This window comes from Nerophis lumbriciformis, linkage group LG28 (genome assembly GCF_033978685.3).
Source record: "Nerophis lumbriciformis linkage group LG28, RoL_Nlum_v2.1, whole genome shotgun sequence".
Lineage (NCBI taxonomy): Eukaryota > Metazoa > Chordata > Actinopteri > Syngnathiformes > Syngnathidae > Nerophis > Nerophis lumbriciformis.
The window spans coordinates 20,418,301-20,439,835 of record NC_084575.2 but is presented as its reverse complement, the minus strand read 5'-3'; the positions used below and the strand labels follow the sequence as shown (position 1 = coordinate 20,439,835).

Genomic DNA, 21,535 nt, shown 5'->3' with positions numbered 1-21,535 from the left:
TTGATGAAAATTGGGCTGTCTGCACTCTCAAAATGCATGTTGTTGCCAAATGTATTTCATATGCTGTAAACCTAGTTCACAGTTGTTAGTTTCCTTTAATGCCAAACAAACACATACCAATCGTTGGTTAGAAGGCGACCGCCAAATTCGTCCTCGCTTTCTCCCGTGTCGCTTTTCGTCGGTTTCGCTTGCATACGGTTCAAACCGATATGGCTCAATAGCTTCAGTTTCTTCTTCAATTTCGTTTTTGCTACCTGCCTCCACACTACAACCATCCGTTTCAATACACGCGTAATCTGTTGAATCGCTTAAGCCGCTGAAATTCGAGTCTGAATCCGAGCTAATGTCGCTATAGCTTGCTGTTCTATCCGCCATGTTTGTTTGTGTTGGCTTCACTATGTGACGTCACAGGAAAATGGACGGGTGGTTAAAATCAGGCACTTTGAAGCTTTTTTTTAGGGATATTGCGTGATGGGTAAAATTTTGAAAACAACTTCATAAAATACAATAAGCCACTGGGAACTGATTTTTAATTGTTTTAACAATTCTGAAATTGTGATAATGTTCCCCTTTAAATAAATACATTTAAAAAGTGGGAACCGGTACTTTTCAAACACAGTATAGTACCGTTTTTGATTCATTAGTACTGCGATACTATACTAGTACCGGTACACCGTACAACCCTACTCTCAATACGCTATAATGTTTTTTTTCTAAAAGAAAGGCAAGGTTTTTTCTGTATGAATAACCCATTTTTAGAACTACTGTCAAGATATTGATCTGGTAAATGAATGTTTATTAGGGAATACCAGAGATTTATTTTGGAATATCTCCAAAAGTGTGTAGAGCAGAGAGCTATTTAACTGCGGCCCTTGGGCCAAATCCGGGAATGACATCAGACCGGCCCATGATTCCAGTTCAAAAAACTTGGAAAAGAGTACATTTTTAGAGCAGATTCCTAAACACACTAAAGTGCTGCTTTGTCAAGGATTTTTGGCTGTCAATACCACTGTTAACTGAACTGCCACTTTAAGAGTGCTAATGTCTTGCATGAAGGCAGTTTAATTTCAGATTTTTTGTGTGACTTTAAAGTTACATTTCCCCCCTCCAAGGGATGACTTTGATGCCATTCCCACTTCACTGTATCGACATAACATTTATTTTCAGCAAAGAGGATCCAACACCCAAACTTCGCTTCAACAGTAGGTCAACATATTCATTATTTCAAAAGAGAACAGCTTACTAATGTTTGAAGCAAACGTGTCAATTTGTTTTTGTCTGATTAAATATAGCCAAATGAGGCGATTGCAACATATTTAACACCCCAACAGGTTTCTCCACATGGTATTATTTGAGAGCACGGGGCTATTCAAAATCATGAGCAAAAACAAACCATGCCAAGTCGCTAATAACCCGCACACCTGAGAGCCTTTGTTGTTTTTTTCCCCGACAAGAATGTGATGGCTTGATCAAATAGAAATCAATTTTGAGAACACAGCCATTAAAAAAAAGTCCTTCCAAAATCCAGTCAGTTAGCCGTTAATTGTCTCCCTGAACAAGGTCTCCTTTTGCAGTACTTTAACATTTTGGCTTCTTAGTGTGTTGGTGAACTGGGAAATGTCCTGAAACATGTGTTAGGTTCTACATGCACACGGCCACAGAACTTCCTTAAAGAGTTTTCCTAAAACACAGTGTCAATATCTAAATGTTCATATTATTCCAAGTAAATTAAATAACGGACAGGAGTCTTTTCAAATACTATGAGCCTGATCCAATAAGGTTTGCATCTATTAAAATTAGAGATGTCCGATAATATCTGACTGCCGATATTATCGGCGGATAAATGCTTTAAAATGTAATATCGGAAATTATCGGTATCGGTTTCAAAAAGTAAAATTTATGACTAAAATGCCGCTGTACGGAGTGGTACACGGACGTAGGGAGAAGTACAGAGCGCCAATAAACCTTAAAGGCACTGCCTTTGCGTGTCGGCCCAATTACATAATATCTACGGCTTTTCACACACACAAGTGAATGCAACCATACTTGGTCAACAGCCATACAGGTCACACTGAGGGTGGCCATATAAACAACTTTAACACTGTTACAACTATGCGCCACACTGTGAACCCACACCAAACAAGAATGAAAAACACATTTCGGGAGAACATCCGCACCGTAACACAACATAAATACAACAGAACAAATACCCAGAACCTCTTGCAGCACTAACTCTTCCGGGACGCTAAAATTTACCCCCCCCCAACACCGCCCACCTCAACCTCCTCATGCTCTCTCAGGGAGAGCATGTCCCAAATTCCAAGCTGCTGTTTTGAGGCATGTTAAAAAAAAATAATGCACTTTGTGACTTCAATAATAAATATGGCAGTGCCATGTTGGCATTTTTTTTTCCATAACTTGAGTTGATTTATTTTGGAAAACCTTGTTACATTGTTTAATGCATCCAGCGGGGCATCATAATAAAATTAGGCATACTATGTAATATATATGTGTTAATTCCACGACTGTATATATTGGTATCAGTTGATATCGGACTCGGTAATTAAGAGTTGGACAATATCGGAATATTGGCTATCGGCAAAAAAGCCATTATCGGACATCTCTAATTAAAATATGTGCAAACTTGATAAGGCAAGCAAAGCTGATATACTAAACTTGAGTTTGAGTTTGAGTTTGTGTTTATTTGGAACATGCATGCATACAACATGATACATCACATTTTCCAGTTTCTCTATTTAACATGTTCGAAAAGGAGTAGGAGGAATCATTCACAATGTCATTACGTTTTTTTATGCATTCTAATTTGTAATATATGACAGTTTTAGATGAATGACAATGGAGCTAATGGAAGTCCTCTATCGCGTCCATAAAGCCCTCTTAAAAAAACATCCAAAAACCACCAACAAAACTGTTACTTATTTTTAGGAACTACTTTTACCAGTCCATTGACCACAGAAAAGGTAACTATCGTATTGACATATTGAGCCGGTGAGCTGCTGCATCGCCTCTGAAGTTGGTGAAAGCTAATTGTAGATTATACTGTAAAATATGCCTTTCACTTATAAAGTAGAAGGTTGTGGTCATAAACTGAGAAGTTAGACCGCAACATCGCGAGAAAGACACAAAAAGACGCTATTTTGCACCCATCTTTTTTTTACCTGCATGAGGATTATGGTTAAATCTTCATCTAAACAGGAATAAATCAACATCCTATCAGTCAACATTGTACAGTAAGTGATTGTTTTATTATGTCCATAGTTTGTATTTCTTGTTTAGCACCTAGTAATACTGCTACATAACGGTTTAGTGTTTTACTAGAACTGGAACTTATCACTCAGCTTCTAAAAGTTATAGCTCATTATCCTTATATCCACACATACAACTATAAGGTTCTGGATCAACTGTCCCAAAGTAGTCTTTGTTGGCTCTTATGAAGTATGCCATGATTAGTAATAGTTGTTGTTGTGCCATATGCTTAAAATGAGCAACAAACGTAAATATTACATGGTATTATGAATGTGCCGGTTACTACATTACATATACACACACAAGGCATGTATATAAAACATTGATGGATGTTTTTAGAGTGTATTATAGGCAAAATAAAGCGAATTACTCTTAGGTTACTCTTCCTAGCATTCATTAATGAATTGAAATACATAAAAAAGAAACACATATTGAGAATAATAGGCAACATTCCAAAAATAGTGCAGCTCTCCTTTAAGTGCAAAAAATATGACTAAATTGGTGAAGCTGTATTTTCATTTGCACTTTCATTTTATTGACAATTTGGTTAAGAAACATATTCATTATAGATTTGGTTCAATTGTTTTAGCACAGCATATTAGTATACACATTTATGTTTCGTCAGATATTTATGAGTCCCTTCTTATGCAGTATATTTGGTTAGTACTTATTTTTATAAACGGCCTGACTTAAGCCTCAGGTATATCATGTTTCCATATCATTTGACAAGTTTGTATATCGGTTGGTTATAACTGTTGAATATGATTAAAATCACAGCTGGGCCCCACCGTAGCGGAAAAGTTGGGCCCCAAGGTCAAAAGTGTTAAGAACCCCTGGTGTTGAGTACAAAAAAAAAATTGTGAAGTGAGGCAAATATAGCATGGCATCAATTGTTCCTCCTCTTGGAGGAGAAATGCAGCTAATATTGCATACAGATAATGTGCCATGAGACATACAAATACAAATTAAATACACAGAGGACATAAATAAGTATGGGGAATTGAATTAGCTCTAATGTACCTACGAACGAAGCGTAATGATGCAATATGTACATACAGCTAAACTAAATAGCATGTTAGCATCAATTAGCTTGCAGTCATACAGGGACCAAAATGCCTGATGAGCACTCCACACAAGTCAATAACCCCAACAAAACTGACCTTTGTGCAGTCACACACAGCATACAAAGTTTGGTGAACAAAATGAGACAAAGAAGGAGTCGCATAAAACACGTCTTACTTTGGCAACGTCGAAAAAAGTTGTAGAAACTGTCGGTGAGTTCAAGGACAGCTGGAATTAGTGGGACAAAACGGCGCTCACCAAATACTCTCATCAGTTCGTGCCATGTTTGATTAATTAAAGTACCAATGATTGTCACACACACACTAGGTGTGGCGAAATTATCTCTGCATTTGACCCATCACCCTTGATCACCCCCTGGGAGATGAGGAGAGCAGTGAGCAGCAACGGTGGCCACACCCGGGCATATTTTTTGGTGATTTAACCCCCAATTCCAACCCTTGATGCTGAGTGCCGAGCAGGGAGGTAATGGGTTCCATTTTTATAGTCTTTGGTTTGACTCGGCCGGGGTTTGAACTTGTCCTACAGAAACCATATTAAAACAAAAAAAAGATATTTTTTCTCCTCATCTTTTTCCATTTTCACTAATTTCAGGCGGTATAGAGTCGCCCAATTGGCTGCCGACTCCCGTCTTGGAACAATCAAGGGCGTATTTAGAGTTGAAGATCTGGGGATTAGCCCAGATGAGTGATTGATTTCTTAAAAATTGGTGATTTTTTTTTGTTTGTTTAAATGATGCCGCACTGGAATACACTTATAAAATACAATGTTTTTTAAAGCCAAGTGTATTAATATCCAAGCTTGTTTGGATTCTCTCATTGTAACTACAGAGATACATTTGTGTCTTTTTATGCAATCAAACAAAAACAAGATTTGCCCAACAAATATATATTAAATGCAATATTATCGTGACAACTTCTTTGTATCATAACTTTACTGATGCAACAATTTTCAAACAAACATTCCCCAACCTGAATCATCGCCCGTTTCAAGACAGCTGCTGTTATTGTCAACCTGTTTGAGGTACTATTTGTTTCAAAAAAACGTCTGACCATGCATGTTTGCATTCTTCCCACGCTCTGCAGGGTCATGCAGAGCTCCTGTGGAAGTGTTTCTTCTTCAAGGGAGGCTCAGGTAGGCTCTTTACAGGCTACTTTACACAGCCGGTGCCTCTCTGTTGGACTCAGGTACAGCACGTTATTTCCGAGAGTTGTTTTTTTCCCCCCTCTCCTCTTAAGTAAAATTCGGATTCGGGACATTTCAGAACACACTCGGGGCTTGAGCCCTAGTAGCCACCCTCAAACGCTCCCTATGTCTAGCATTGAAAGATTACAGTTGGTACAAAATGCGGCTGCTAGACTTTTTGACAAGAACAAGAACGTTTGATCATATTACGCCTATACTGGCTCACCTGCACTGGCTTTCTGTGCACTTAAGATGCAACTTTAAGGTTTTGCTTAACGGTCGAGCTCCATCATATCTTGCTGATTGTATTGTACCATATGTCCCGGCAAGAAATCTGCATTCTAAGAACTCCGGCTTATTAGTGATTCCCAGAGCCCGAAAAAAGTCTGCGGGCTATAGAGCGTTTTCTATTCGGGCTCCAGTACTCTGGAATGTTCTACACAATTAGAGCTGCTACCTCAGTAGAAGCATTTAAGTCCCATCTTAAAACTAATTTGTATACGCTAGCCTTTAAATAGACCCCCCTTTTAGACCAGTTGATCTGCCGTCTCTTTTCTGCTCTGCCAGACTCTCCTGCGTGGAGAGGTTATTAGGTGACCAGAGATAGCTTTTCAAAGTCAGGACCCGGGGTGGACCACTCATCTGTGCATCAGTTGGGGACATCTCTGCGCTGCTGACTCGTCTCCACTCAAGATGATCCCCTGCTGGCCCCACCATGGACTGGACTCTCACACTATTAACTAGATCCACTCGACGTCCATTGCACCGGTCGCCCAGGGGGAGGGGTCCCTACATCTGTAGTCCCCTGCAGGGTTTCTAATTGTATCCCATTGGGTTGAGTTTTTTCTTGCCCTGATGTGGGATCTGAACCGAGGATGTCGTTGTGGCTTGTGCAGCCCTTTGAGAAACTTGTAATTAAGGGCCATATAAATAAACTTTGATTGATTGATTGACATTTTAACATTCCTTAGATTCCTACGCATGTTTTGATGCTTAGTATAAGTGAGCCTTTTGACTGTGTTTCTCGTGATCAACTAACCAGATACGCAGACAGAGTACTTAAAGGGGAACATTATCACCAGACCTATGTAAGCGTCAATATATACCTTGATGTTGCAGAAAAAAGACCATATATTTTTTTAACCGATTTCCGAACTCTAAATGGGTGAATTTTGGCGAATTAAACGCCTTTCTAATATTCGCTCTCGGAGCGATGACGTCACAACGTGACGTCACATCGGGAAGCAATCCAATGGCGGATCCAATGGCGGATTGCATCCCGATGTGACGCCACGTTGTGACGTCACATCGGGAAGCAATCCGCCATTTTCTCAAACACCGAGTCAAATCACCTCTGTTATTTTCCGTTTTTTCGACTGTTTTCCGTACCTTGGAGACATCATGCCTCGTTGGTGTGTTGTCGGAGGGTGTAACAACACGAACAGGGACGGGGATTCAAGTTGCACCAGTGGCCCAAAGATGCAAAAGTGGTAAGAAATTGGACGTTTGTTCCGCACACTTTACCGATGAAAGCTATGCTACGACAGAGATGGCAAGAATGTGTGGATATCCTGCGACACTCAAAGCAGATGCATTTCCAACGATAAAGTCAAAGAAATCTGCCGCCAGACCCCCATTGAATCTTCTGGAGTGTGTGAGCAATTCAGGGACAAAAGACCTCGGTAGCACGGCAAGCAATGGCGGCAGTTTGTTCCCGCAGACGAGCGAGCTAAACCCCCTGGATGTCTTGGCTCACACCGTCCCTTATGCCACCGAAGATGATCAAGAGAAGACTATCGACCCTAGCTTCCCTGGCCTGCTGACATCAACTCCAAAACTGGACAGATCAGCTTTCAGGAAAAGAGCACGGATGAGGGTATGTCTACAGAATATATTAATTGATGAAAATTGGGCTGTCTGCACTCTCAAAGTGCATGTTGTTGCTAAATGTATTTCATATGCTGTAAACCTAGTTCATAGTTGTTAGTTTCCTTTAATGCCAAACAAACACATACCAATCGTTGGTTAGAAGGCGATCGCCGAATTCGTCCTCGCTTTCTCCCGTGTCGCTGGCTGTCGTGTCGTTTTCGTCGGTTTCGCTTGCATACGGTTCAAACCGATATGGCTCAATAGCTTCAGTTTCTTCTTCAATTTAGTTTTCGCTACCTGCCTCCACACTACAACCATCCGTTTCAATACATGCGTAATCTGTTGAATCGCTTAAGTCGCTGAAATCCGAGTCTGAATCCGAGCTAATGTCGCTATAGCTTGCTGTTCTATGCGCCATGTTTGTTTGAGTTGGCATCACTATGTGACTTCACAGGAAAATGGACGGGTGTATATAACGATGGTTAAAATCAGGCACTTTGAAGCTTTTTTAGGGATATTGCGTGATGGGTAAAATTTTGAAAAAAACTTTGAAAAATAAAATAAGCCACTGGGAACTGATTTTTAATGGTTTTAACCCTTCTGAAATTGTGATAATGTTCCCCTTTAATATATTGATCTGAGACACAGCAGTTAGAAACTGACGGGAAAAATTAACACCAAAAAAATAACATTCTGATGTTAATGATGTATTTTTTCTATAGTACGTTGTGTCCATTTGCACATATAGTTGCAGAGGAGTGAAAATAGAAACTTGGAAATGAGGCTGGTTGGTGTTAATTCAACTTCCAACATCTAACGCTCAAGATGATAGAGGGGAATTAAGGAGTTTCCATTTCTCAGTGAGGGCACCGCCGTCTGGTTCCTTCTCTGGCACTCCATCTTATGTGTGTTTTGTTCCGGTGCTTGAGAAGGAAAATCTGCCCTCATGCCAACACACTCGGGAAAGGCGATTTCTGTAATGCGGCGATGTAAGCCTCGAAGTACAAATGGGCGTGAGGGACTTTATGTGCGTATTTGTGTGTGTGTGCTAAAAATGCCAGCGGAAAAGCTGCATGTCTGTCTGGGTGACTGATAAGAGGCGGGCGGTAAGGACAGTTTAGAACGGCAGCAGCACAAGCCAACGAACCTCTGTGAGGTTTTGGTACCCGTCTGAATCGTTCTCGATTCAGAGTCTTCCAAATTGCCGTAGTGGAGAAAACAACGCCAAAACATTAAAGGGGAACATTATCACCAGACCTATGTAAGCGTCAATATATACCTTGATGTTGTAGAAAAAAGACCATATATTTTTTTAACCGATTTCCGAACTCTAAATAGGTGAATTTTGGCGAATTAAGCGCCTTTCTAATATTCGCTCTCGGAGCGATGACGTCACAATATGACGTCGCATCGGGAAGCAATCCGCCATTTTCTCAAACACCGAGTCAAATCAGCTCTGTTATTTTCCGTTTTTTCGACTGTTTTCCGTACCTTGGAGACATCATGCCTCGTCGGTGTGTTGTCGGAGGGTGTAACAACACGAACAGGGACGGATTCAAGTTGCACCAGTGGCCCAAAGATGTGAAAGTGGCAAGAAATTGGACGTTTGTTCCGCACACTTTACCGACGAAAGCTATGCTACGACAGAGATGGCAATAATTTGTGGATATCCTGCGACACTCAAAGCAGATGCATTTCCAACGATAAAGTCAAAGAAATCTGCCGACAGACCCCCATTGAATCTGCCGGAGTGTGTGAGCAATTCAGGGACAAAGGACCTCGGTAGCACGGCAAGCAATGGCGGCAGTTTGTTCCCGTAGATGAGCGAGCTAAACCCCCTGGATGTCTTGGCTCACACCGTCCCGAAGATGATCAAGAGAAGAATATCGACCCTAGCTTTCCTGGCCTGCTGACATGAGGGTATGTCTACAGAATATATTAATTGATGAAAATTGGGCTGTCTGCACTCTCAAAGTGCATGTTGTTGCCAAATGTATTTCATATGCTGTAAACCTAGTTCATAGTTGTTAGTTTCCTTTAATGCCAAACAAACACATACCAATCGTTGGTTAGAAGGCGATCGCCGAATTCGTCCTCGCTTTCTCCCGTGTCGCTGGCTGTCGTGTCGTTTTCGTCGGTTTCGCTTGCATGCGGTTCAAACCGATATGGCTCAATAGCTTCAGTTTCTTCTTCAATTTCGTTTTCGCTACCTGCCTCCACACTACAACCATCCGTTTCAATACATGCGTAATCTGTTGAATCGCTTAAACCGCTGAAATCCGAGTCTGAATCCGAGCTAATGTCGCTATAGCTTGCTGTTCTTTCCGCCATGTTTGTTTGTGTTGGCTTCACTATGTGACATCACAGGGAAATGGACGGGTGGTTAAAATCAGGCACTTTGAAGCTTTTTTTAGGGATATTGCGTGATGGGTAAAATTAAAAAAAAAACTTTGAAAAATATAATAAGCCACTGGGAACTGATTTTGAATGGTTTTAACAATTCTGAAATTGTGATAATGTTCCCCTTTAAGGGTTACAAATAAAGCTACCACTAAAATGCTTCTCTTAAAACATTAACTATCAGCTCACTTGCACTTACGAGAGACGGATGTTGGCTAAACTGCATTGATGCTGCACTTTTTCTTCGTCCCATATCCTAGATTCTCACCAGATTACAAATCCTAAAATTGGATGAATGGTGGTGGGCTTCTCTGTCAAGATTTCAGTGAACATTCATACATATATACATACATACGCGCACACATATGTACCTACGCTTACGCACGCATACACAAATACAGTACATGCCTACACACTCAAAGTTCGTATATCCACACACACTTTCACTGTACAAACGTACATATACACGTAATGTACATATGCAAGTACATATACATACATACACTCATGCATATAACCACGTTATCAAACATATATTAATGTTGTTGCCCTATGGGAACTGGGTAAACACATGGCACACTGACAATGCTTAACTTATTGTTACTATAACAATCTACAAGGTTAATATAGTTGGCTTCTCTTTCTTCCCTTCTATGTATCTGCTTTCTTTTGTATTTCAAGTTATCATTACATGTATGTATTGTTGCATTTGAAACAATTGTATTGTTAATAGAGGTAATTATTGTTATTATTCATTATCAATAGTGCTATTTCTATTGGTATTTGTATTGCTCCAATTGTAGTGTAATAATGTTCATTGTAATTTCTGTATTATTATTTATTTCACGAACTGCTTCTTTGCTATCACTTTTACCATCATATTTGTACATATCCTATTTGCTGATGTTGTTCTATTGTTGTTGTTGTGTTTGCTGTTGTTGTTGTCTCTCTGTTTTATCCCCCTCTTGTGCCCGCAATTTCCCCCCGTCTTCCTTGTTTACTCTTTCTATCCCCTCCTGCTCAGGCTCGGCTGCACCAGATAATGATATAAATCCATTTAATAAAGTCCAATACAAATAAGGCAACAAGAGAAGTATCCCACACTTCTCTGTTGTAAAGTAATTGTGTACAGCCGATATGGGCATCTACATCAACAATATGATTTGCCTGAGTAGCTGGACAGGACAAAAAAAAAAACCCAAAAAGATTTCAGTGAACAAACCAGTTCAGCATATCATGTTCAAATGATCACAGCTGAAGGAAAAGGGGATTTAAGACTACCTTTTACAGCAGACCTGAGCAAAATGCGGCTTTTAAGCTTTTCAATCCGGCCTGCCGAACATTTCTAAATATGTTTGTAAACCTTTAATATCGAAACTATTGATGTGCGGTGCCATATTAAAATTTCCATAAGTCTTGAACTATAGACAATATTTCAATGGTTGGAATCTGTGCTCCTGAGTGATATACGGGCTGTTATGGTAATCTACGTCACAGCAGCACCAGGCAGACGAGGCACCAAGCAATGTTAACACGTTATTATCGCGTTGACTTTGACAACCCGAATATATGTATATATTCTTACAGGGTTCGTACACCTTTTCCATGGCCAAATTCAAGCACTTTTTAAGGACTTTCAAGATCAATTTTCCAGTACCCTTCAAAAGGCGAAAACCAGTGTGAATCAATCCATAGCCTTGTTGTTTGAGGTCACCAAATGCTGTCCGTAGGAAAAATACAGAACATCTGCTAAAACCTAAGCCTAACATTGAACCAGCAGTTATCATTAACTGAATGGGGCATAGAAAATGAAGCAGTGTTTCTGTAGACTATTCAATGTCATTGGTGTTTGCGAATGTGTCTCCATTTGTGTTGTTTTTCAAATGTCTTGTTCTTTTTCTTACTTACAGCACTCAATGACATTGAACAGCGCGGATTGATTCACACCGTATTTGTGCTTGTAAACTGCATAATGTGATATAAATACACGCACCCTCACTCATTTATTAACAAAACTGTTCCACATTAATATAAGGATAATAAATTAAAGGAAAATATTTAGTTTGTTTCACAACACCTCAGTCACCTTTCATTAAGCATATCTAGCCTTATAACTGTGGCTATGATAACAAATCGATTTTTAGTTGAGGGAAGTTCTTAAAGGCCTACTGAAACCCACTACTACCGACCACGCAGTCTGATAGTTTATACATCAATGATGAAATCTTAACATTGCATCACATGCCAATACGGCCGGGTTAACTATAAAGTGCAATTTTAAATTTCCCGGGAAACTTCCGGTTGAAAACGTCTAGGTATGATGACGTATGCGCGTGACGTCAGTAGTTGAATCGGACATTTTGGAATAGGTCGGTCGAAAGCTTAAATCGTCTTTTTTCATCGCTAAATTCCACAGTATTCTGGACATCTGTGTTGGTGAATATTTTGCAATTTGTTTAATGAACAATGGAGACTGCAAAGAAGAAACCTGTAGGTGCGATCGGTGTATTAGCGTCTGGTTACAGCAACACAACCAGGAGGACTTTGACTTGGATAGCAGACGCGCTATCCGACGCTAGCCGCCGACCGCATCGATGATCGGGTGAAGTCCTTCGTCGCGCCGTCGATCGCTGGAACGCAGGTGAGCACTGGTGTTGATGAGCAGATGAGAGCTGGCGTAGGTGGAGAGCTAATGTTATTAGCATAGCTCTATCGAGGTCCCGTAGCTAAGTTAGCTTCAATGGCGTCATTAGCAACAGCATTGCTAGGCTTCGTCAGGCGGTACAGCATTAAACGTGTGGTTACAGGTACATGGTTTAATAGTATTGTTGATATACTGCCTATTCTTCCAGTCAGGGGCTTATTTCTTTTGTTTCTATCTGCAGTTAAGCACGATGCTATCACGTTAGCTCCGTAGCTAAAGTGCTTCGCTGATGTATTGTCGTGGAGATAAAAGTCACTGTGAATGTCCATTTCGCGTTTTCGACTCTCATTTTGAAGAGGATATAGTATCCGAGGTGGTTTAAAATACAAATCCGTGATCCACAATAGAAAAAGGAGAGAGTGTGGAATCCAATGAGCCCTTGTACCTTGTACGGTCAGAGCGAAAAAAGATACGTCCTGCACTGCACTCTAATCCTTCACTCTCGCGTTCCTCATCCACAAATCTTTCATCTTGGCTCAAATTAATGGGGTAATCGTCGCTTTCTCGGTCCGAATCGCTCTCGCTGCTGGTGTAAACAATGGGGAAATGTGAGGAGACTTTCAACTTGTGACGTCACGCTACTTCCGGTACAGGCAAGGCTTTTTTTTATCAGCGACCAAAAGTTGCGAACTTTATCGTCGATGTTCTCTACTAAATCCTTTCAGCAAAAATATGGCAATATCGCGAAATGATCAAGTATGACACATAGAATGGATCTGCTATCCCCGTTTAAATAAAAAAAATTCATTTCAGTAGGCCTTTAACATTATAATTTATCATTGACAAACGCTCGCTTTTTTTCCTTTCATAGCTCGTAATAACTGTCCGTAATTAACATGTAATCTAGCGCTGATCTCACAGTTTAGGTCTAGCATGTACCAAAAGGTTAAAAAACAAAACTTTAGCTAACATTAGTTAACTCGTAGGGCTAGGAATCTCTGTGGCTTACCTTTCATATGACTCAAGACTCCCATTGCGAAAAGCTGGATTTCCTTTTTGCATACTGTGCAGCAGGCTACACGTGGAGTTGGTCCACGTTTTATCCAAAGTTCATTAAATGTTCATTAAAGCAACAACCTCCCGGCATGATGGACCGATGCACCACTGTCCTCTTGGGGGCGACACAGAGCCGCATGACAAGAACCTAATGTAAGGGCTTGTGCAAAGCCAACAGATCAAGCGTGTAGCTTTCATTTTTAAGGAAACTTATTTCATTGTTTTCCATTTTATAAATAGCCTATTGAGTCAGACTGCCGAAAAATATGATGAACATTTCCAAGCATTAACAAGCACTTCACCCAAAATTTAAGCATTTTTCAAACCTTGAAAACACAGCATTAACATTCAATTTTCAATTTTAAGCACCCGTATGAACCCTGATACATATATGCGGCGGCTCAAAGCCTGGATAAGCGGCATTCCTCTAGGCCAGGGGTCGGCAACCCGCGGCTCCGGAGCCGCATGCGGCTCTTTGATCACTCTGATGCGGCTCAGCAGCTTACTTGCTGAACCCCCCAATTGTCCCGTGAGACTTCCAGATTTCAGTGCCTCTCGCAGAAAACTCCCGGGATTAGTATTCACCGATTTTCACCCTTAAAGCTATATTAAGGGCGTGCCGTGATGGTACAACATTTGGCGCCCTCTACAATCTGTATTGACAGCGTGCCAGCCCAACACTATATACATCTTCTGCTTGCACACGTACTTGACAGCAAAGCATACTTAGTCAACAGCCACACAGGTTACACAAACCAAACAAGAATGACAAACACATTTCGGGAGAACATCTGCACCTTAACACAACATAAACACAACAGAACAAACACCCAGAATCCCATGCAGCCCTGACTCTTCCGGGCTACATTATACACCCCTGCTACCACCAAACCCCGCCCCCACCCCAAGCCTGCTCCCTCACACATCAAACCCCCCCTCCCCCCTCTGTGCGTCGGTTGAGGTGGGCGGGGTTTGGTAGCGGGGGTGTATAATGTATCCCGGAAGAGTTAGGGCTGCATGGGATTCTGGGTATTTGTTCTGTTGTGTTTATGTTGTGTTACGTTGCAGATGTTCTCCCGAAATGTGTTTGTCATTCTTGTTTGGTGTGGGTTCACAGTGTGGCGCATTATTAGTAAGAGTGTTAAAGTTTTTTTTATACTGCCACCGTAAGTGTAACCTGTGTGGTTGTTGAGCAAGTATGCATTGCTGTCACCTACGTGAGCAAGCGGAAGCACAATACAACATGTGGCTGATCAGGCACGCTGGTTGTAGTGGGCACTATGTGCTGTACTATTACGGCACGCATGACGCTGACTAGCGCTAATCATTCAAAACTCGCGTGCCCCACCAGCTTACAAATTCCATATAAAAGTGAGGGCATGTCTGAGACCCCTGGTTTATACATAGCACATAGCACAAAGCAAAAAAAAAAAGTTTATATACAGTGTTATTTCATTTAAAATTTCAAAAAATATTGCGGCTCCCATTGTTTTCTATAATTTGTGAAACTGGTCAAAATGGCTCTTTGACTGGTAAAGGTTGCCGACCCCTGCTCTAGGCCGTCGTTGCATGTCACAGTTCGAGCGACCTTCCGCCGCTATCACCCCACCTCCACAGACACCCATTGTCATGGCTTGGTCCTTGGTGTTTGCTTTTCCGGAAGGCAATGGAAAGTTGGCTCGGGCGAGACGGGAATGTGAGTACATATTTTATTTTTACAATAACAAAAAGAACAAACTAAAGGCGCGCACAATGGCGGAGAACAAACTATGAAACCAAAAAGACTATAGCACAAAGGCAATTCACTAATAACACAAAACAAAACACTTACTGTGGCATGGGACTGTGAACATGGCTTGAAAAGATAAAGAGTGTGCAGAGCATAAATGCGATGTCGCCAGGCTGACCAACAGAAAAAGAAAAGCTTAAATAACACAGACATGATTAACGAAAACAGGTGCGTGACTCAAAACGTGAAACAGGTGCGTGACGTGACAGGTGAAAACTAATGGGTTGCTACGGAAACAAAACAAGGGAGTGAACAACCAGAAACTAAAGAGTCCAATAACTAAACAAAACAAAACATGACTAAAAAAAAAACATGATTACACAGACATGATACCCATACACACACAACTATTAATTTCATGTAATTTTGGGCTCCCTACAGTTGGTAGAGTGTGGGTGTTTTAATAACTAGAGTAATTAATGTCAATGCTCTCTTATAAGGGATGAACTGAGATGTGAAAAATACTCAACTGACTATTAACAGGTGCTGAGAGAAAAAGCTCTTGAATAATCCTTGGATGTATTCCTGTGAGGCCAAGCGTGACTTGCATATGTGTGCCTCAATTTTGTTCTTTTCTCACTCCATGAGTAGGAGGGTACATTTTCTGGCATTAACCCTGTGATGAGGGCAACAATTTAACCATTTTTTGTTGTGATTTCATTGCACGGGTGCAGTAACTATGTTATACAACATTTCAAAAGTCTACCTTTAAAGGTAGGGAATTACTTTAGTTGTGCCCTATACCACTTTGACTTTGGTATAGGCCTACAGTGCTGCCTCTGCTTATGGGTGCCCAACCTTCCAAAATGTTTGAGATACGAGTAGTCTCTGCTAATTTTTTTACCTTGAGTTGCAAGTAAAACATGTGGTTGTGGTAGGTGGTTGGCTTAGCACAGGGGTCGGCAACCCAAAACGTTGAAGGAGCCACATTGGACCAAAAATACAAAAAACAAATCTGTCTGGAGCCGTAAAAAATGAAAAGCCGTATATAAGTCTTATAATGAAGGCAACACATGATGTAAGTGTCTATATTAGCTATAATAGCCTACTATCAAAATGACTATGTGTCGCAGGCTGAAGCAAATCTTTGTTGACAGAAATGTTGAAATTTGATATTTATTCTACACATTTTTACAACATTAGAAACCATTAGTAAAACAGAGGCTACTCAGAAGGATATATTTGTACCATGAATTGATTAACGTGGACCCCGACTTAAAGAAGTTGAAAAACTTATTCGGGTGTTACCATTTAGTGGTCAATTGTACGGAATATGTACTGTACTGTGTAAACTGTACTCTTTCATATAATGTATTCTCTTCCTTTGCAATCTACTAATAAAAGTTTCAATCAATCAATCAATATTGCAGTCTACGCTTATCTCTTATGTGTGACTGCCAACTATAACATATAGAACATGCTATACGTTTACCAAACAATATGTCACTCCTAATCGCTAAATCCCATGAAATCTTATACGTCTAGTCCAGGGGTCGGCAACCTTTACCAGTCAAAGAGCCATTTTGACCAGTTTCACAAATCAAAGAAATCAATGGGAGCCACAAAATTCTTTTGAAATTTAATATGAAATGACACTGCATACAAAGGTTTTTTTTTGCTTTGTGCTATGTATAAACCAAGGGTTTTGAGTTTTGTATGAATGGCGCTTGACAGCGTCATACTTGACAACCTCCCAATTTTTCCAGCATACTACGAAATTCGGGGCAAATCTTCTCTCGAACGTACCGTGATGGTACAGCATTTAGCGCCCACTACATCCAGCGTGCCGGCCCAGCCACACGTGGTATGGGACCTCTGTTTGCTCACGTTTGCTCAACAACCACACAGGTTACACTGACGGTGGCGGTATAAACTTTAACACTCTTACTAATAATGCGCCACACTGTGAACCCACACCAAACAAGAATGACAAACACACTTTGGGAGATCATCTGCACCTTAACACAACATAAACACAACAGAACAAATACCCAGAATCCCATGCAGCCCTGACTCTTCTGGGCTACATTAAAACACCCCCGCTACCAAACCCCACCCACATCAACCGACGCGGGGGGGGGGGGGGGGGGGGTGGGGGGGTGATGTGTGGGGGAGCAAGGTTGGGGTGGGGGCGGGGCTTGGTGGTAGCAGGGGTGTATAATGTAGCCCGGAAGAGTCAGGGCTGCATGGGATTCTGGGTATTTGTTATGTTGTGTTTATGTTGTGTTAAGGTGCAGATGTTCTCCCGAAATGTGTTTGTCATTCTTGTTTGGTTTTGGTTCAAAGTGTGGCGCATTATTAGTAAGAATGTTAAAGTTATTCTATATAGCCACCGTCAGTGTAACCTGTGTGGCTGTTGACCAAGTATGCCTTCCTGTCACTTACGTGTGCAAGTAGAAAATGCATACAACAAAAGACTGGGCTGGCATGCTGTTTGTACATATTGTAGAGGGTGATGAATTCTCTACCATCAAGGCACGCCCTTATTATTATTGTTAGGGTGAAAATCGAAGAATATTAATCCCGGGAGTTTTCCGCGAGAGGCACTGAAATCCGGAAATCTCCCGGGGAAATTGGGAGGGTCGGCAAGTATGCAGCTGAGCCGCATCAGAGTGATCAAAGAGCCGCATGCAGCTCCGGAGCCGCGGGTTGCCGACCCCTGGTCTTACATGAATGAGCTAAATAATATTATTTGATATTTTACGGTAATGTGTTAAGAATTTCCCACATAAGTCGCTCCTGAGTATAAGTCGCACCCCCGGCCAAACTATGAAAAAAACTGCGACTTATAGTCCGAAAAATACGGTATTCAAAAAATGCAAGACTGATTTGAGATACGATATGAACTCTGTCATAGAACAAATAGATGTATATTCCACGACACCCCTGTAGACTGAATTTTTTGTTTTGTTTTTAAATGTTACTTACTCTGACAAGCATATGAGGGAAGGGTCCTCGGGAATTCTCCGGCACATTGATGGGTGGGATGACCCAGTCCCTCTTCTGTCGCCTCAGTCCATTGGCATAGGAACTTCTCTGATGTTTGCGGGCAAACTTGAAGACTCTGGGTTGGGAGTCCCACACTCTTGATAGCATTTCTTCAATGCCAATCTGGAGAGAAAAAAAACAATGAATTATATCACATCCAGTATATCACATTATAAAACATACTTTTTCCGTTTCAGAAGTATTATTGTTTTGAAAATGTTAAGGGGGTCATATGATGATTTTTAATCTACAGTATTTTCCTGGCCATAGGGCGCACCCGATTATAAGGCGCACTGCCGATGAGCGGGTCTAGTCAGGTCTATTTTCATACAAAAAGCGTACCGGATTATAGGGCGCATTGAAGGGGTCATATTTTTTTATATATTTTTTCTCAATTGAAAACACTTCCTTGTGGTCTACATAACATGTAATGGTAGTTCTTTGGTCAAAATGTTGCATGGATTATGTTTTACAGCTCATCTTTTAGTCGCTTTCTGACAGTCGCTTCAGGATGCACCGTTTTGCGGGCGGTCTTATTTACGTGGCTCAGTTTCGACGGCGTCTTCTCCCGGTCATCTTTGTTGTAGCGGTGTAGCGTGCAAGGACGGATAATATGTCTTACCTTATACACACACCATAATAAAACTCATATGTTGAAGCCCAGTACAATCCATCAAGCGGTGCGGCTTCATAGCTCACTAAAGTCGTACTAAAACATTTTGATAGATTTTTGAGCGCCGTGTGTAATGTTGTATATTTTCAATGGAACATATAACATTTTGGTGTTGTTTACTTGAGCCATATTGCAGTCTACACATATCTCTTATGTGATCTGCTGGTCAAACTTATCATTTCACCATGTATCAAATAAAATAGCTACGAGGTCGGTAAGCTCAACCAACATTATTCCGTACATTAGGCGCACCGTGTTATAAGGCGCACTGTCGAGTTTTGAGAAAATGAAAGGATTTTAAAGTGCGCCTTATAGTCCGAAAAATACGTCTAAAAGACCTCGTTGTGGTCTACATGGCAAAATGTTCCATATATGTTGTTTTACAGACCATCTTCAAGCCGCTGTCTGACTGTCTCTTTGGAATGCGCCATATTGTGGGCGGTCTTATATTAAGTGATGTAGTTTTTAGCCCTTCCATAACGAGTCTACAGACAGATTTTTTTTTGCATGCATGTGTAAGCCAGTCTGCTCCTCCACAACAAGAAGATAGAGACAAGTAAGGAATTTATTGACTACAACTGGATGAAAATGCCGTAAAACAGGTACCATTTTTCCCCCCCAAAATGACGCCACTTTAGTGGCTGCTGGTGGCAGGAGCTCTGTGCTCTTGTGTCATCCTGTTGTGTTCCTAATGTTTCCCTTTTGTTTTCATGTTTTTTTGTTTTTTTTGCCTTTTGGTTCGGAACCCTTTGGGACTGTGCGACAAGGGCTGGTACTTTTGTGACTTCTGCGGTGCTTTTTTTTTGTGATTTTCTGGATCTGCCTCTCAGGAGCCTTTTGGCCATGGAGACCAGTTGCTGGGTCTCTGCCACACCAGAGTCCGTTTGGAGAGACTGGAGGAGATGTGAATGAAGAGACAGGGACAGACAAGCTTCACAGCGTCTTGGCTGAATGAGCATGTATCGACGCATCCTTGCTCATCCATGCAGACTGGGCACTGGCCGAGGGTGAAGTCGACTCTCTTGGTTGCTTTGTTGGGTCTGCTCCTGTCTTTGGCCATGCTCCCCCGACCCCAGCAGACAATGGCGTGGAACACCGCAGGCCACCGCAGTGTATATGTTTTTTAAATTTTTATTCATGTTTTAGTTGTTTTTGTTTTACATTTGTAGCTGTATGTAGAAATGGCTGGTGGCATCAGCTCTGCTCTTTTAAAGGGGAACATTATCACCAGACCTATGTAAGCGTCAATATATACCTTGATGTTGCAGAAAAAAGACCATATATTTTTTTAAACGATTTCCGAACTCTAAATGGGTGAATTTTGGCGAATTAAACGCCTTTCTAAAATTCGCTCTCGGAGCGATGACGTCACAATGTGACGTCGCATCGGTAAGCAATCCGCCATTTTCTCAAACACTGAGTCAAATCAGCTCTGTTATTTTCCGTTTTTTCGACTGTTTTCCGTACCTTGGAGACATCATGCCTCGTCGGTGTGTTGTCGGAGGGTGTAACAACACGAACAGGGACGGATTCAAGTTGCACCAGTGGCCCAAAGATGCGAAAGTGGCAAGAAATTGGACGTTTGTTCCGCACACTTTACCGACGAAAGCTATGCTACGACAGAGATGGCAAGAATGTGTGGATATCCTGCGACACTCAAAGCAGATGCATTTCCAACGATAAAGTCAAAGAAATCTGCCGCCAGACCCCCATTGAATCTGCCGGAGTGTGTGAGCAATTCAGGGACAAAGGTCCTCGGTAGCACGGCAAGCAATGGCGGCAGTTTGTTCCCGCAGATGAGCGAGCTAAACCCCCTGGATGTCTTGGCTCACACCGTCCCTTATGCCACCGAAGATGATCAAGAGAAGAATATCAACCCTAGCTTCCCTGGCCTGCTGACATGAGGGTATGTCTACAGAATATATTAATTGATGAAAATTGGGCTGTCTGCACTCTCAAAGTGCATGTTGTTGCCAAATGTATTTCATATGCTGTAAACCTAGTTCATAGTTGTTAGTTTCCTTTAATGCCAAACAAACACATACCAATCGTTGGTTAGAAGGCGATCGCCGAATTCGTCCTCGCTTTCTCCCGTGTCGCTGGCTGTCGTGTCGTTTTCGTCGGTTTCACTTGCATACGGTTCAAACCGATATGGCTCAATAGCTTCATTTTCTTCTTCAATTTCGTTTTCGCTACCTGCCTCCACACTACAACTATCCGTTTCAATACATTCGTAATCTGTTGAATCGCTTAAGCCGCTGAAATCAGAGTCTGAATCCGAGCTAATGTCGCTATAGCTTGCTGTTCTTTCCGCCATGTTTGTTTGTGTTGGCTTCACTATGTGACGTCACAGGAAAATGGACGGGTGTTTAAAATCAGGCACTTTGAAGCGTTTTTTAGGGATATTGCGTGATGGGAAAAATTTTGAAAAAAACTTCGAAAAATATAATAAGCCACTGGGAACTGATTTTTAATGGTTTTAACAATTCTGAAATTGTGATAATGTTCCCTTTTAATGTATTTAATGTCCTTTGTGTTATTTGATGTTTCCCTCTTACACAAATGCTTATGTGTCCTATGGCTA

The 21,535-nt window shown here is 41.3% G+C and overlaps 1 protein-coding gene across 3 annotated transcripts in view; it reads right to left on the bottom strand.

Annotated features, from left to right (window-relative positions):
• cdh4 (cadherin 4, type 1, R-cadherin (retinal)) overlaps positions 1-21,535 on the bottom strand; it is a 651,213-nt gene that overhangs the window by 208,819 nt on the left and 420,859 nt on the right. For all 3 annotated transcript variants that reach the window (XM_061923832.2, XM_061923834.2, XM_061923835.2), the window contains one exon: positions 18,219-18,401. In XM_061923832.2, coding sequence (XP_061779816.2) covers positions 18,219-18,401 — 183 coding nt within the window. The remainder of the gene's footprint in view (positions 1-18,218; positions 18,402-21,535) is intronic.